This window comes from Entelurus aequoreus, linkage group LG22 (genome assembly GCF_033978785.1).
Source record: "Entelurus aequoreus isolate RoL-2023_Sb linkage group LG22, RoL_Eaeq_v1.1, whole genome shotgun sequence".
NCBI classification, from domain to species: Eukaryota; Metazoa; Chordata; class Actinopteri; order Syngnathiformes; family Syngnathidae; genus Entelurus; species Entelurus aequoreus.
In genome coordinates this window covers 27,577,143-27,590,192 of record NC_084752.1, presented here as the reverse complement: position 1 = coordinate 27,590,192, position 13,050 = coordinate 27,577,143, and the positions used below count along the sequence as shown (strand labels likewise).

At 37.7% G+C, this 13,050-nt stretch overlaps 1 protein-coding gene, 1 non-coding gene and 1 pseudogene across 3 annotated transcripts in view; 1 reads left to right on the top strand and 2 right to left on the bottom strand.

Moving 5' to 3' along the window:
* Window positions 1–9,674, top strand: part of tmod1 (tropomodulin 1) — a 62,110-nt gene extending 52,436 nt beyond the window's left edge. The window contains exons 11-12 of one of the 2 annotated variants that reach the window (XM_062032620.1): window positions 1,256–1,355; window positions 5,993–9,674. In XM_062032620.1, the coding sequence (XP_061888604.1) occupies window positions 1,256–1,355; window positions 5,993–6,011 (119 nt within the window). In that variant the 3' untranslated portion in view covers window positions 6,012–9,674. The remainder of the gene's footprint in view (window positions 1–1,255; window positions 1,356–5,992) is intronic. The other variant, XM_062032622.1, reaches the window with a different exon arrangement.
* LOC133640032 (small nucleolar RNA U3) lies at window positions 2,210–2,426 on the bottom strand. Its single transcript, XR_009823947.1, has one exon. It is a non-coding gene; the product is annotated as a small nucleolar RNA U3 (small nucleolar RNA).
* On the bottom strand, window positions 2,737–2,925 carry LOC133640034 (small nucleolar RNA U3; annotated as a pseudogene).
* Window positions 9,675–13,050: the final 3,376 nt, after the last annotated feature.

Here is a 13,050-nt window from a genome sequence, read left to right as displayed (position 1 = left end):
AACTTTTTTTAGTTTTTCACTAACACTAATATACTATGTTCATTACACTATTTTTAACCTTCTGCCCCTGTAACTTGCACCACTCTCACTTCCATTGTGTCCGCCGTTACAGTTGTGTTGTGGCTTTATATTATTGTTTTGTGGTGTTTGTATTTGTTGTGGCTTTTGTAATCGTGCTGTAGCTGAAAGTTGTTGTGTGGTTGCTTTATGATATTTGTTTGTAGCATTTGCATTTTTTGTGACCTTTCTGAAAAACCGTAGATATCTGCCATTTTTGTTTCGATGACTGATTGCATCGGGCAGGCAGACTTGAGTAATCTTTAATGTACTATCATTAAAAGGTCTAAATTACATATAAAGTCTGCCGTTCTTAAATCCAATGTTTTCTTATTTCTAGTATGGATAGAATTAACATATTTCCTTTTAAAACGATGTTGGCTCGATACCTATCGTCTTGAAGGCCAACTTGCCGAGCACAGCTTGAAGTGGTTGAATCTTACGAATATACATATATATATTAATATATCATTTAATCGTTACACCCCTAATCGCTAGTACACAGGCTTTAAGAATCTACACTTTTTTTCCAAATCATTTTAGGTCAATACTGTTTGAACGACCCCACTGGTTGTGTAAGAATTGTACATTTGGCAGTGTTAGTTGTTACACGCTCCAAGGCTGTCACTTTATCTCTCGATTACACATTTTGCTTTGATCAAACAGTAGAATCAGAGTGATGTCCTCAGCTTCTATCTTAGTGCAGTCTGACAGCTGAGACAAACTAAAACCTTTCTAAATTATGACATCAGCTCTAAAACCAGAACGGAGTGCATGGAAGAGGACTGACCTCTTTGCCCATAAGCACTTGAAGTAAATGTTGCATCAACTGGAGTTGGATAATTTATGTGAAGAACTGTTTTTGTGTGTGTTTTCATAGTTCTGTAACATTTGAGAGCTTACGTCAAAAGTTTTTTTTTAACAATTTCCTTGAAAGGCTTGATGAAACTGTTACTCCAAACTCAACCACTAGGGAGAACAATCATACTCTGATTGTGCTCTAATCAAGCTGCATAATGTTATGCGTCAGGAAAAAACAGACTATATTTAATAGCCCATCCAACAGTGCATTTAGGTAAAATAATTTATTAAACATCCACAAATGGAAAGTATTTCATACCACTGTTTTATTGCCTGTTAATGTGGTTTTAAAAAAATCCATATTTAATTTACATAACTACCTCCTCTCGTTTTGAAGCCCGTGTTGTCAGGTCAGAGTCTGATGGCTCCTTCACCCTCACTTTGTCTGTCCCTGAGCTGGAACGGGCCTTTGGGAAAAAGTTCAAGTCAAAGACTAAGTAAACACCATATGGCCATTCAGTCTCACTCTGTTATCTTTCACTTATGGTCCACTTGTCTACTGAAACGCTGCCACCTCCTCTCAAAGCTTCTCTTGCGCTCCTTTCAACATCCTCTGTGCTCTCTTCAGGTTGCCTACTATACTGTCCTTCAGCTCTAACCTCAGAACAGAAATACTTAGTTAAAACTTTATGGATGAGCATCCTTGATCTTAAAATTGTTACATAGAAATCGAGATGTTTTGATAGTCTAACCAAACCCTACCTTTAAACATATCAACCTACTAGAGCTGCAACGATTAATCGACATTGTGAGGCACATGCACTAACCCCTATTCCACAGTACTTCCCCGACCTTACACTTTAGAAACACATTTCTGAAGTCAATGACTATAGAAAGAATTCCTGAAAGTATAGTCCTGATTGCACATCAACAATAACAGGAAGTCATCTTCAAGACCATTTTCACTGAGGATGCATTTATGTTGACAAATATGTATTCTAGTAAATTAGTATAAAATGTACAGGTCTCCATAGAGGTACATTAATTTAGGATATAATCAGTCAAAAATTATTTACTGAAAGCGCAGACTAACTTTATGGAGCCAAGCGCTAAATTCTAAAAAAATTCAGTCGGCCAGTTAATTGAAATGTACGAATCCAACCACACGTCAAATGCATTTGGTGCCACTTTACTTCAAAATGTGTTAATTCAAAGTCTAGTCTTTGCATTTCAATTTGATAATGCGTGTAACACCTTATCAAGCAACAGTCAATAACGTGGAAATGACTCTAATTGCTGCAGCACATTGAGTACTTCCTTATTAAATATGTTCATGCTGACAAATCAATTAACCACTCTGAACATTCCTTCTTTCAATCAAGGCTTCATTAAGAAGTTACGAACAATCATCAATGACAGAGAACATATGATTCAATCATTATTCTCCCTCAGTTTCATGTTGATGAAGGATTATTTGATCCGATCATCGCGGTTAGCAAAACCATACAGTTGAGAAACACATTTCTCAAGTCAACGACTGTAGAATGGATCCCTGAAAGTGTAGTCTAAACTTTATATTAAGTGATAACAGAAAATAATCTTCTAGACTGCTACAGTATGGATACTGTATGGATACTGTAGCAGGATATACCTATGTTGACGTCATCATTACCGGGAGTTAAAATAATTATTCCTCAATGGGAAAAATAAAATGTTACTTCAGAATGTGTCGATTCCGAGACTTCTCATTACAGGTTGAAAGTGCTATAAACTAAGAACAAAACCACAGGAACCAACAGTCAAGTAGATACAACTCTAACTGTTGTAGCACAGTGATGACTTGCTTATTAAAACTTGTTCATGCTGACAGGTCAATCAATCACTCAAAAGAGATTCCTTCCATTGAAGCTTTATTAAGAAGCAAAGAACAATCATAATCGTTCTACGTCAGCTTCATGTTCAGGAAGAAACATATAATCTCATCATCATGGTTAGCAAGACCTTACACTTTAGAAACACATTTCTCAAGACAATAACTTTAGAAATTATCTCTAAAAGTATAGTCTTGATTTTATAACAATTGCTGAAAGGAAGTCATCTTCAAGACTACTATTTTCACTCAGAGGATGTACTTACGTTAATGGATACACATTTTGCTGTTTTGAATTCAGAAACTAATGATAATTAAAATAAATGTCCTTTCCCCCCAATGAAGACTCAACAGCATCGGCCAATCAACCAAAGACCCAAACAGACAAACACTCACATGAATCCAATCGATCAAACTCTCACTAATTTCCATAATGTGTGAGTCACATCGTTTACAAAGTGCATTCATATATTGAAAGTATATAAGAATGCTGACACCTAAGGATAAACGCTGGGTGGATTAGCATCAGACGAAATACCAACATATGGGGAACATATGATAGAATCATTACTTTGTATAACATTGGTTTTTAGAAAGTGATACATACGGTCTTCTTAATGGTTGGTGAGACAAGTTTAATAAACACAATTCTCAAGTCTGCAGAAATGATCCTTGTTTGTATGCTCCTAATGTCTTCATGACAGGAAGTCATACGTGACTGTTTTCACTCAGGATACTTTCTCTCATTTCAATCCAAGTTCATGGGTGGTAAAGAAGTGAAAGGTGATTCATCACATGTACCCAAAATTTCTTTTTCCACTGCTGCAATTCTGCTTTTTTTCTCACATATGAAAAAACGTTCACTTTTCATCAGCTATGTGACCAACATGTCTTGTTTTTTTTTTTCTCGGTTTCCTCTCAAGCAGTCATTGCTGCATTTTAAGTAGAAGTCATGCTAGTACAGGGTTCTTATTGGTGCTTTTTAGGTCTTCAAAAGTACTTTAACATATATATATATATATATATATATACATATATATATATATGGATGTTCTAATTGGATTTGCAGGAAATTTAATCGATTGCAACTATACTGTTTGATTTGTCTTAGAGGACGTTACGCCTCTCATCCAAGTAGGCTTCATCAGTTTATGCTCTAGACTTATATTGGTCAGAAAAATCCTTGCCCAGGCACACCCTCCGAGTGTTGGAGTATCAATAGTTTAACACCAACTGCTAGACTCGATCTGACCAATCTAAGTCTATAAGCATGAGCTGATGAAGCTTACTTGGATGAGAGGCAAAACTTCTTCACCAAACAGTCCAGAATTTTGACCGATTGAATGCCCCGAGAATACTTTAAGTTAAAAAAGTATGTTTAAGGTATCAAATTGACCTTGGGAAAATTGTCTGAGCCCTGTAGTAGTAGCAGTCACAATCATTTAAAGGGAAACTGCACTTTTTAAAAATGTTGCCTACCGTTCACAGTCATTGTGAGAGACAAGAAAACAAAAGGGTTTTGGTTTTTTTGCCTTGTTACATGTAAACATTTGCTCATTCTTGGTGGCTAGCAATGCAGCTAATGGGAGCAATCAATTCCACCTCTAAATCACTTTAAAAATGCGTTAAAAAACTGTCAACAATACTTCATTTACGTTCCGTAACCTGTATAATAACCAAACTGTAGCAACATTGTTATTGTAAGAGTGAGGAATTAATTTACTAGCGTAGTAACACATTGGCATGCTTTGGTATTATCCGTAAAAGCTTACTACGGCAAGAGATAAGCTACCTTTTACGTCAGCACAAAACACATTTGAGTTTGTAATGCACAACACAATGCGATCAGACACCAATCTGTACTGACTAAAAAACATGAACAATCATATTACACTATCTGTAAAGTATTAGCCCACATTTCATGTTTTGTTCGTACACAGCTAGCCAGACAGCATATGCCGTCTGTCATGACACACACATGACGTGCTGCATGTATCATGATCAATATTAAGTGTGATTCACTCTATGTCCAGCTGGCCTGGGACGTTTTTTCTGGTTTATTTTGGTAATCACGCCATTTATGTTAAAATAGCTTGGCTTCAAATTCTACATTTTCCGGCTTCGAGTCTCTTTCACCTCACTCTCTCGGCTTTTGTCTGCTCCAACGATTCACTCTTCTTTCGCGCTTGCCCCTAGAAGCAGTAGTTCATCCTCCGTATACTCAGCTTCAAAAAGATAAGGTTGTGAATCCTCATTTGTCCAAGAATAGTCATCTTTGTTCTTTGTTACCAAATCTGCCATGATTAGGAGACACACACGTCTTTGTTTCAGGAAGTACGAACACACTATTGTTGCTGGAAGTTGGTAGTGTGCAGCTGTGGAAAAGGAAATACATGCGCTCAGGAATTAGTTCCGGCAATGATTAAAATGACCAAAATGCAGTATATATCATACTTGCCAACCCTCCCGATTTTTCCAGGAGACTCCCGAATTTCAGTGCCCCTCCCGTAAATCTCCCGGGGCAACCATTCTCCCGAATTTCTCCCGATTTTCACCAGGACAACAATATTAAGGGCGTGCCACGATGGCATTGCCTTTAGCGTACTCTACAACCTGTCGACACGTCCGCATTTTCACCATACAAACAGCGTACCATCCCAGTCACATGTATTCACACGAAAGTGACTGCAAGACATACTTGGTCAACAGCCATACAGGACACACTGAGGGTAGCCATATAAACAACTTTAACACTGTTACAAATATGCGCCACACTGTGAACCCACACCAAACAAGAATGACAAACACATTTCGGGAGGACATCTGCACCGTAACACAACATAAACACAACAGAACAAATACCCAGAATCCCTTGCATACCTAACTCTTCCAGGCTATAATATACCCCCTCCCCAATTTCCTGAATGCGAAGGTCTCAAGTTTGGCAAGTATGAGTATATATTGAACATATTGCACATTGTTATAAACATGTCTGTTACTACATAATGTATAGACTTGCAGTGTGTATATAAAACGTTGATGACCGCATTTTCCAAGTGTTTTTATCATCTTTAAAATAATTGTAAAAAAAGACGTGTGTTCTTGTCTCTAATAATGATTGTGAACCATAGGCAAAATTCCCAAAAAACTGCAGTTCCCCTTAAGTGTTCTATTTTGCTAGTTTTCTGTCCCTGTTCTTTCTCTGTCCTTCCTGTTCCTGTCATCTGGTTCTCGTCCTCTCATATGCTGTCTCTCCATCCACAGTGAGAAAGAGAAGGCTTGAAGGAGGACCCATCCTCCCCAAGTGTCGGACAAATGTGTAGAAACCGCCCCCGACCCTCCATCACCCTGCTGGTTTGTTTTTTTGCCTTCCACCTGCCATTTAAAAACAACAACAAAAAAACACTTCCCGACAGCCTCTACAGACCGCCTTGAACATCATCTCTTGGTTATGCAAGTGCAATTCAGGGTTCAGAGAAAATACTTTTTGGACTTTTTAAGAAGGTGGATAGTAAAGGATGAAACCAGTGTAGTCCGCAGTATCCACGCGTGCATCCAATGCATGCGAAAAGAGATGATTCGTTTTTCAATCAATCAAAGTTTATTTATATAGCCCTTAATCACAAGTGTCTCAAAGGGCTGCACAAGGCACAACGACATCCTCGGCTCAGATCCCACATCAGGGCAAGAAAAAACTCAACCCAATGGGTTTTTGAATGTTTATGTGCTGGGATGGAAACTAACCGCACAGTGCTGCCATCTAGCGTCCTTTACTAGCAACTGCAGTGCCTTGACTCCTTGGACTGTTTGTGATTGACGATGGCTTCACATTTTGAACAGTCACATTTGGCAATCCGTGTTTCTACTGTTGTGTTGAATTATCATTATTAGTCGTACGATTGTTTTGCTGTAAATGACGTGTTCTGATGTTGTTCTTCACATCTTTCTGCAAGTTTTACACTGTTTGTCCCATCCATAGCCAAAACCAAAGTGTCAGACCGCAAGATATTTAGTTTATGACATCCAAGAATTATGCCGTTTCTAACAGGCACCCAACAGTAACAAATATATGACACTTATTTGCCATGTCACCAAAAATGTGGATGATTTGGCAGATAATTTAACATAAATTCACCTGCACTGATTTGGTTTTAGTATCAACATTGCGCTGCACCCGTCCTTCAATGTTCACCATGTGGCCCTCGCTGTATTCATTTTGGCCATTTCTGGGTTCAGTGGCAGTTGTAGCTCAGTATGTAAAAGTTAAAAAAAAGTACCACTGATAGTCACACACACACTAGGTGTGGTGAAATTACCCTCTGCATTTGGCCCATCCCCTTGTTCCACCCCCTGGGCGGTGAGGGGAGCAGTAAGCAGCAGCGGTGGCCGCACACAGGAATCATTTTGGTGATTGAAGGCCAATTCCAACCCTTACAGTCAGGGTACCCACACAACACACTAGGGGTGTTAATTCCCAACTAAAATCCAAGCCAAAAGTTTGGACACACCTTCTCATTCAATGCCATCCATCCATCCATCTTCTTCCGCTTATCCGAGGTCGGGTCGCGGGGGCAGCAGCCTAAGGAGAGAAGCCCAGACTTCCCTCTCCCCAGCCACTTCGTCCAACTCTTCCCGGGGGACCCCGAGGCGTTCCCAGGCCAGCCGGGAGACATAGTCTTCCCAACGTTTCCTGGGTCTTCCCCGTGGCCTCCTACCGGTCGGACGTGCTCTAAACACCTCCCCAGGGAGGCATTCGGGTGGCATCCTGACCAGATGCCCGAACCACCTCATCTGGCTCCTCTCGATGTGGAGGAACAGCGGCTTTACTTCTCACCCTATCTCTAAGGGAGAGCCCCGCCACCCGGCGGAGGAAACTCATTTCGGCCGCATGTACCCGTGATCTTGTCCTTTCGGTCATAACCCAAAGCTCATGACCATAGGTGAGGATGGGAACGTAGATAGACCGGTAAATTGAGAGCTTTGCCTTCCGGCTCAGCGCCTTCTTCATCACAATGGATTGATACAGCGTCCGCATTACTGAATACGCCGCACCGATCCGCCTGTCGATCTCACGATCCACTCTTCCCTCATTCGTGAACAAGACTCTGAGGTACTTGAACTCCTCCACTTGGGGCAGGGTCTCCTCTCCAACCTGGAGATGGCACTCAACCCTTTTCCGGACGAGAAATTCAATTAATTCAGTGTGTTTTCTTTATTTTCATGACTATTTACATTGTAGATTGTCACTGAAGGCATCAAAACTATGAACATGCGGAGTTATGTACTTAACAAAAAAAAAAGGTGAAATAACCGAAAACATGTTTTATATTTTAGTTTCTTCAAAATAGCCTCCCTTTGCTCTGATTACTGTTTTGCACACTCTTGGCATTCTCGCGATGAGCTTCAAGAGGTAGTCACCTGAAATGGTTTTCACTTCACAGGCGTCATAGTTTTGATGCCTTCAGTGACAATCTACAATGTAAATAGTCATGAAAATAAAGAAAACGCATTGAAATGAGAAGGTGTGTCCAAACTTTTGGCCTCTACTGTATGTTTTATTCTTTTTTAATTTTACAATACAAATATTGAGAGAGCTGAAATTGAACGTTATGTATCACTTTTCTCGGACGCTCCTACAAAGTTGTGTATTTTTCCTTTTCTTCTCTTACCCCATCTTGGCTCCCAAATTCTGATGCCGTGTGTGTGTGTGTGAAAACATAAAGAGCTTAAGCCACCAACTTTAGTTGAACACACACAATTATACACTTTTGTCGCTCTAAACCAGTTAAATCCCAGCAAACATCTCTCTTTTGAAAGCCTCTCCGGGATTTCTGCAATGTTGTGACGGCACTAATTCTAATTTGAATGTGTCTCCACATCACGTCTTTGTTTAAATTGACAGATATGTCGACTTGCCCCTGAGCAAACGCCGACCCATATCTATAACTGTCTGGGTTAGGTCACTTTGAACTTTCCCAAACAACTTCTAATCAAAACAAATATTACAAGTAACTTGTATTGCTTTAATCAGGTGACATTGTTGACTTATGTTTAAGTCTAACCCCTTGCCTGGTATTTTTTCTTTTTTGTTTATAGAGTGTTGATCCTTAATGCAGCACCTCTACATTTTCATCTTTTTTTATTTACTTGATCTTACAAAAATGATCTTATACGACAGCTGGCAGCTAATCACACACAAACATGGAATTCTGATCAGGAAGATTCACGGTATTAAGCTAAGGTTTTAATAAATGAAGTTCAGCTTTTGAAGAAGTTTAATTGGATACTGCAAGTTCTTTATTTCACCAAATGACTAAGTAGATAACATAGACATAGACTTAGACAAACTTTAATGATCCACAAGGGAAATTGTTCCACACAGTAGCTCAGTTACAAAGGAGGGAAAGTGTAAGGATGGAAAGGACAATGCAGGTATAAAATAGACTAAAAATGTACCATAGTAGCAATATAACATATATGTAATATTTACATAATATATGTACAGTATATGATATATACTGATATATTATATGTTTATATCATATATACAATATATAACAATTACCATGTACAATATTACAGTATATGTAACAGCTGCAGCATAAAATAGAGAGGAACATCAGGAATTTATTAGGATAAGGAGGGAATAGCAGCTGCAATCGTGCAGGAAATTGAACGCGCTAATAGCTGCTAACAGGACACATTTACATTTTTCACTAACATACAGGGATGAGAATCTCATTTTTGGTGACATTTAAAGAAAAACGTTGTGACTGCTGAGCAAATATGAATTACGGATGTAAACATTTGTTATTTAACTGAGTGACACTTGCAGCGTTTGTGTTTCCACATGTTCTTCCCATCTGCATCCTTTTTATAGCATCATAGGATTTGATTAAAGACGTGTGTTAGATAGTTCACATCTTTTGGTTTGGTTTTTGAAATAAATGAGCCTTGAAAATGAAATATTTACAATGTTTTGTTTTATTACACTAAAAGGGGTCCCCAAACTTTTTGACTTGGGGGCCACATTGGGTTAAAAAAATTTGGCCGGCGGCCGGGCTGTGTATATGTGTGTGTGTGTGTTTATATATATATATATATATATATATATATATATATATATATATATATATATATATATATCTGTCCTTTCTAATCCATTTTCTACCGCTTGTTACTCTTTTATATATATATATATATCTGTCCTTTCTAATCCATTTTCTACCGCTTGTTACTCTTTTATATATATATATATATATATATGTATATATATATATATATATATATATATATATATATATATATACATATATATATATATATATATATATATATCTGTCCTTTCTAATCCATTTTCTACCGCTTGTTACTCTTTTATATATATATATATATATATATATGTATATATATATATATATATATATATATATATATATATATATATATATATATATATATATATATATATATATATATATATATATATATATATAAATAATAAAAATATATATTTTTTTAAATTCTTAGTTTTTTAAATCTGTCCTTTCTAATCCATTTTCTACCGCTTGTTACTCTTTTATATATATATATATATATATATATATATATATATATATATATATATATATATATATATATATATATATATATATATATATATATATATATATATATATATATATATATATATATATATATATATATATATATAAATAAGAGTAACAAGCGGTAGAAAATGGATTAGAAAGGACAGATTTATATATATATATATATATATATATATATATATATATATATATATATATATATATATATATATATAAGAGTAACAAGAGGTAGAAAATGGATTAGAAAGGACAGATTTAAAAAACTAAGAATTTTTTAAAAAAAGTATTTTTATTATTTTTTTTTTAAACTTGGGACTTATTTTGGACGCCGGTGGGCCGGATCCGGCCTGTGGGTTGTAGTTTGGGAACCCCTGCCTTACACTCTCAGAGCAAAACACCAGATCTGATTACACAACTATAAGCACAATGTCAGCGTCACACTTTTTGCAAACCACTGCACACAGGGAATTGCAAAACACTTATTGTATACATTAGACCGGAGGTCCCAGACTTGTGGCCCGCGGGCCAATTGCAGCCCCCGAGACAATATTTTGTGGCCACTCCGCCTTAAAGGTGCAGTTTGCAACTTCCTCACAGCAACATTTTTTAAAGCAAAATAAATAACAAAAACATCACAGGCTAGCTCATGTTACCATTAGTGCTTTAACAGAACATATTTTTGTCTATATTTTTCACATTTACAAAGTTTATGTAATAGAGGACAGGGGTGCAGAGCAGAAAAGAGACGGCAGATCAACTGGTCTAAAAGGGGGGTCTATTTAAAGGCTAGCGTATACAAATTAGTTTTAAAATGGGACTTAAATGCTTTTACTGATTTAATGACAGCTAACTCTGGCTTTCCAAATTTCTATCATTAGCTAATAAGCTAATACACATGCATGTCTTATATACGTATGTAGTTACGTCATTTTGTATGAGAAGCCGTGAGAGGGCGGGATATTTTGTGTAAAATACATTGTAAAGTCGACACCCTCTAGGGCAGTGTTTTTCAACCTTTTTTGAGCCAACGCACATTTTTTGCGTTGAAAAAAGTGCAGAGGCACACCACCAGCAGAAATCATTGATAAACGAAACTCAGTTGACAGTAAAAAGTCGCTTTCGCAATTGTTGGATATGACTTTAAACCATAACCAAGCATGCATCAATATAGCTCTTGTCTCAAAGTAGGTGTACTGTCACCACCTGTCACATCACGCCCTGACTTATTTGGAGTTTTTTGTTGTATTCCTGTAGCAGTTTCATGTCTTCCTTTGAGCGATATTTCCCGCATCTACTTTGTTTTAGCAATCAAGAATATTTCAGTTGTTTTTGTTCTTCTTTGTGGGGACAATGTTGATTGTCATGTCATGTATGGATGTACATTGTGGACGCTGTCTTTGCTCCACAGTAAGTCCTTGCAGTCGTCCAGCATTCTGTTTTTGTTTACTTTGTAGCCAGTTCCGTTTTAGTTTCGTTCTGCATAGCCTTCCCTAAGCGTCAATGCCTTTTCTTAGGGGCACTCACCTTTTGTTTATTTTTGGTTTAAGCGTTAGACACCTTTTTACCTGCACACGGCCTCCCGCTGTTTCCGACATCTACAAAGCAATTAGATACCGGCTGCCACCTACTGATATGGAAGAGTATTACACGGTTACTCTGCCGAGCTCTAGACAGCACCGGCACTCAACAACAACACATCATTTGCAGACTATAATTACTGGTTTGCAAAAAATATTTTTAACCCATATAGGTGAAATTACACAATCTCCCATGGCACCGGACTGTATCTGTCAGGTTCAAACACTGATGACATCTATTAAACAAGACAATAAACAAAGAATCAAACAGAGACATAATTCAATTTGGCTCAGTGAGGAGAAACGTGTACATCTGTACCCTAGTACAGTGTCATTACGCTCTGGCGAAAGATTGTACGCCTCCTCTTTTATTTGGACTTTCCCTGATTACATGGCAACAGCTGTTTCTAAGGTACGGTGGTCGTAAACAGCCATCGCCTTTGATTACAATAGTTCAAAGAAAAGGTCGTAAACAGCCGTTGACCTCGGTCACAGAACAGTTCAAAGAAAAGGTGCTTTGAGGGGAGTCAGGCCCTGCTTCCTCTCCGCTTTGTAGTTCTCGGGTCAAAACATATTTCTGGGGCCGTACTTATCAAGCTTCTTAGAATTACTCCTAAGAAGTCTGCTAAGAGTTGACTTAAGAGTAAATAAATTCTTCGCTGAAAGCTGCACTTAAAAGTTAGTTATCAAGCGTCTTACTCACACTTTCAGCGAAGTGTAGGACTGAATCTTAAGTGTCACACTCAGAGCTGAATTACGACATTACTATGTGCCATAAACGGAATTTTAGGTGACGTCATTTCTGTGTCCATAGAAATGACCAATCACGGAAGGGAATCCCTTGTCTAAGAATAAAGAAATATCTTAGAAATATTTAAGTGGACAATGGGAGTGTATATTTTGACAATAAACTACAAAATAATACAAAACAAACAAACAATATTGGCAATGAATCAAAAATAAATGTTTCCTTTTTGTTGCACCTTTCCTGCTTCCTGTTCCCAGACCGTAACAAAGAGGCAGGGGAGACACTTCTCTAGGATGTATGCTCGGGGCAACACCCTTCACTTTACCCGGCAGTGGGTCTCCACAGCGGACGACTTTAGAGTGAATGATGAGTCCGGCGATTAGTTGC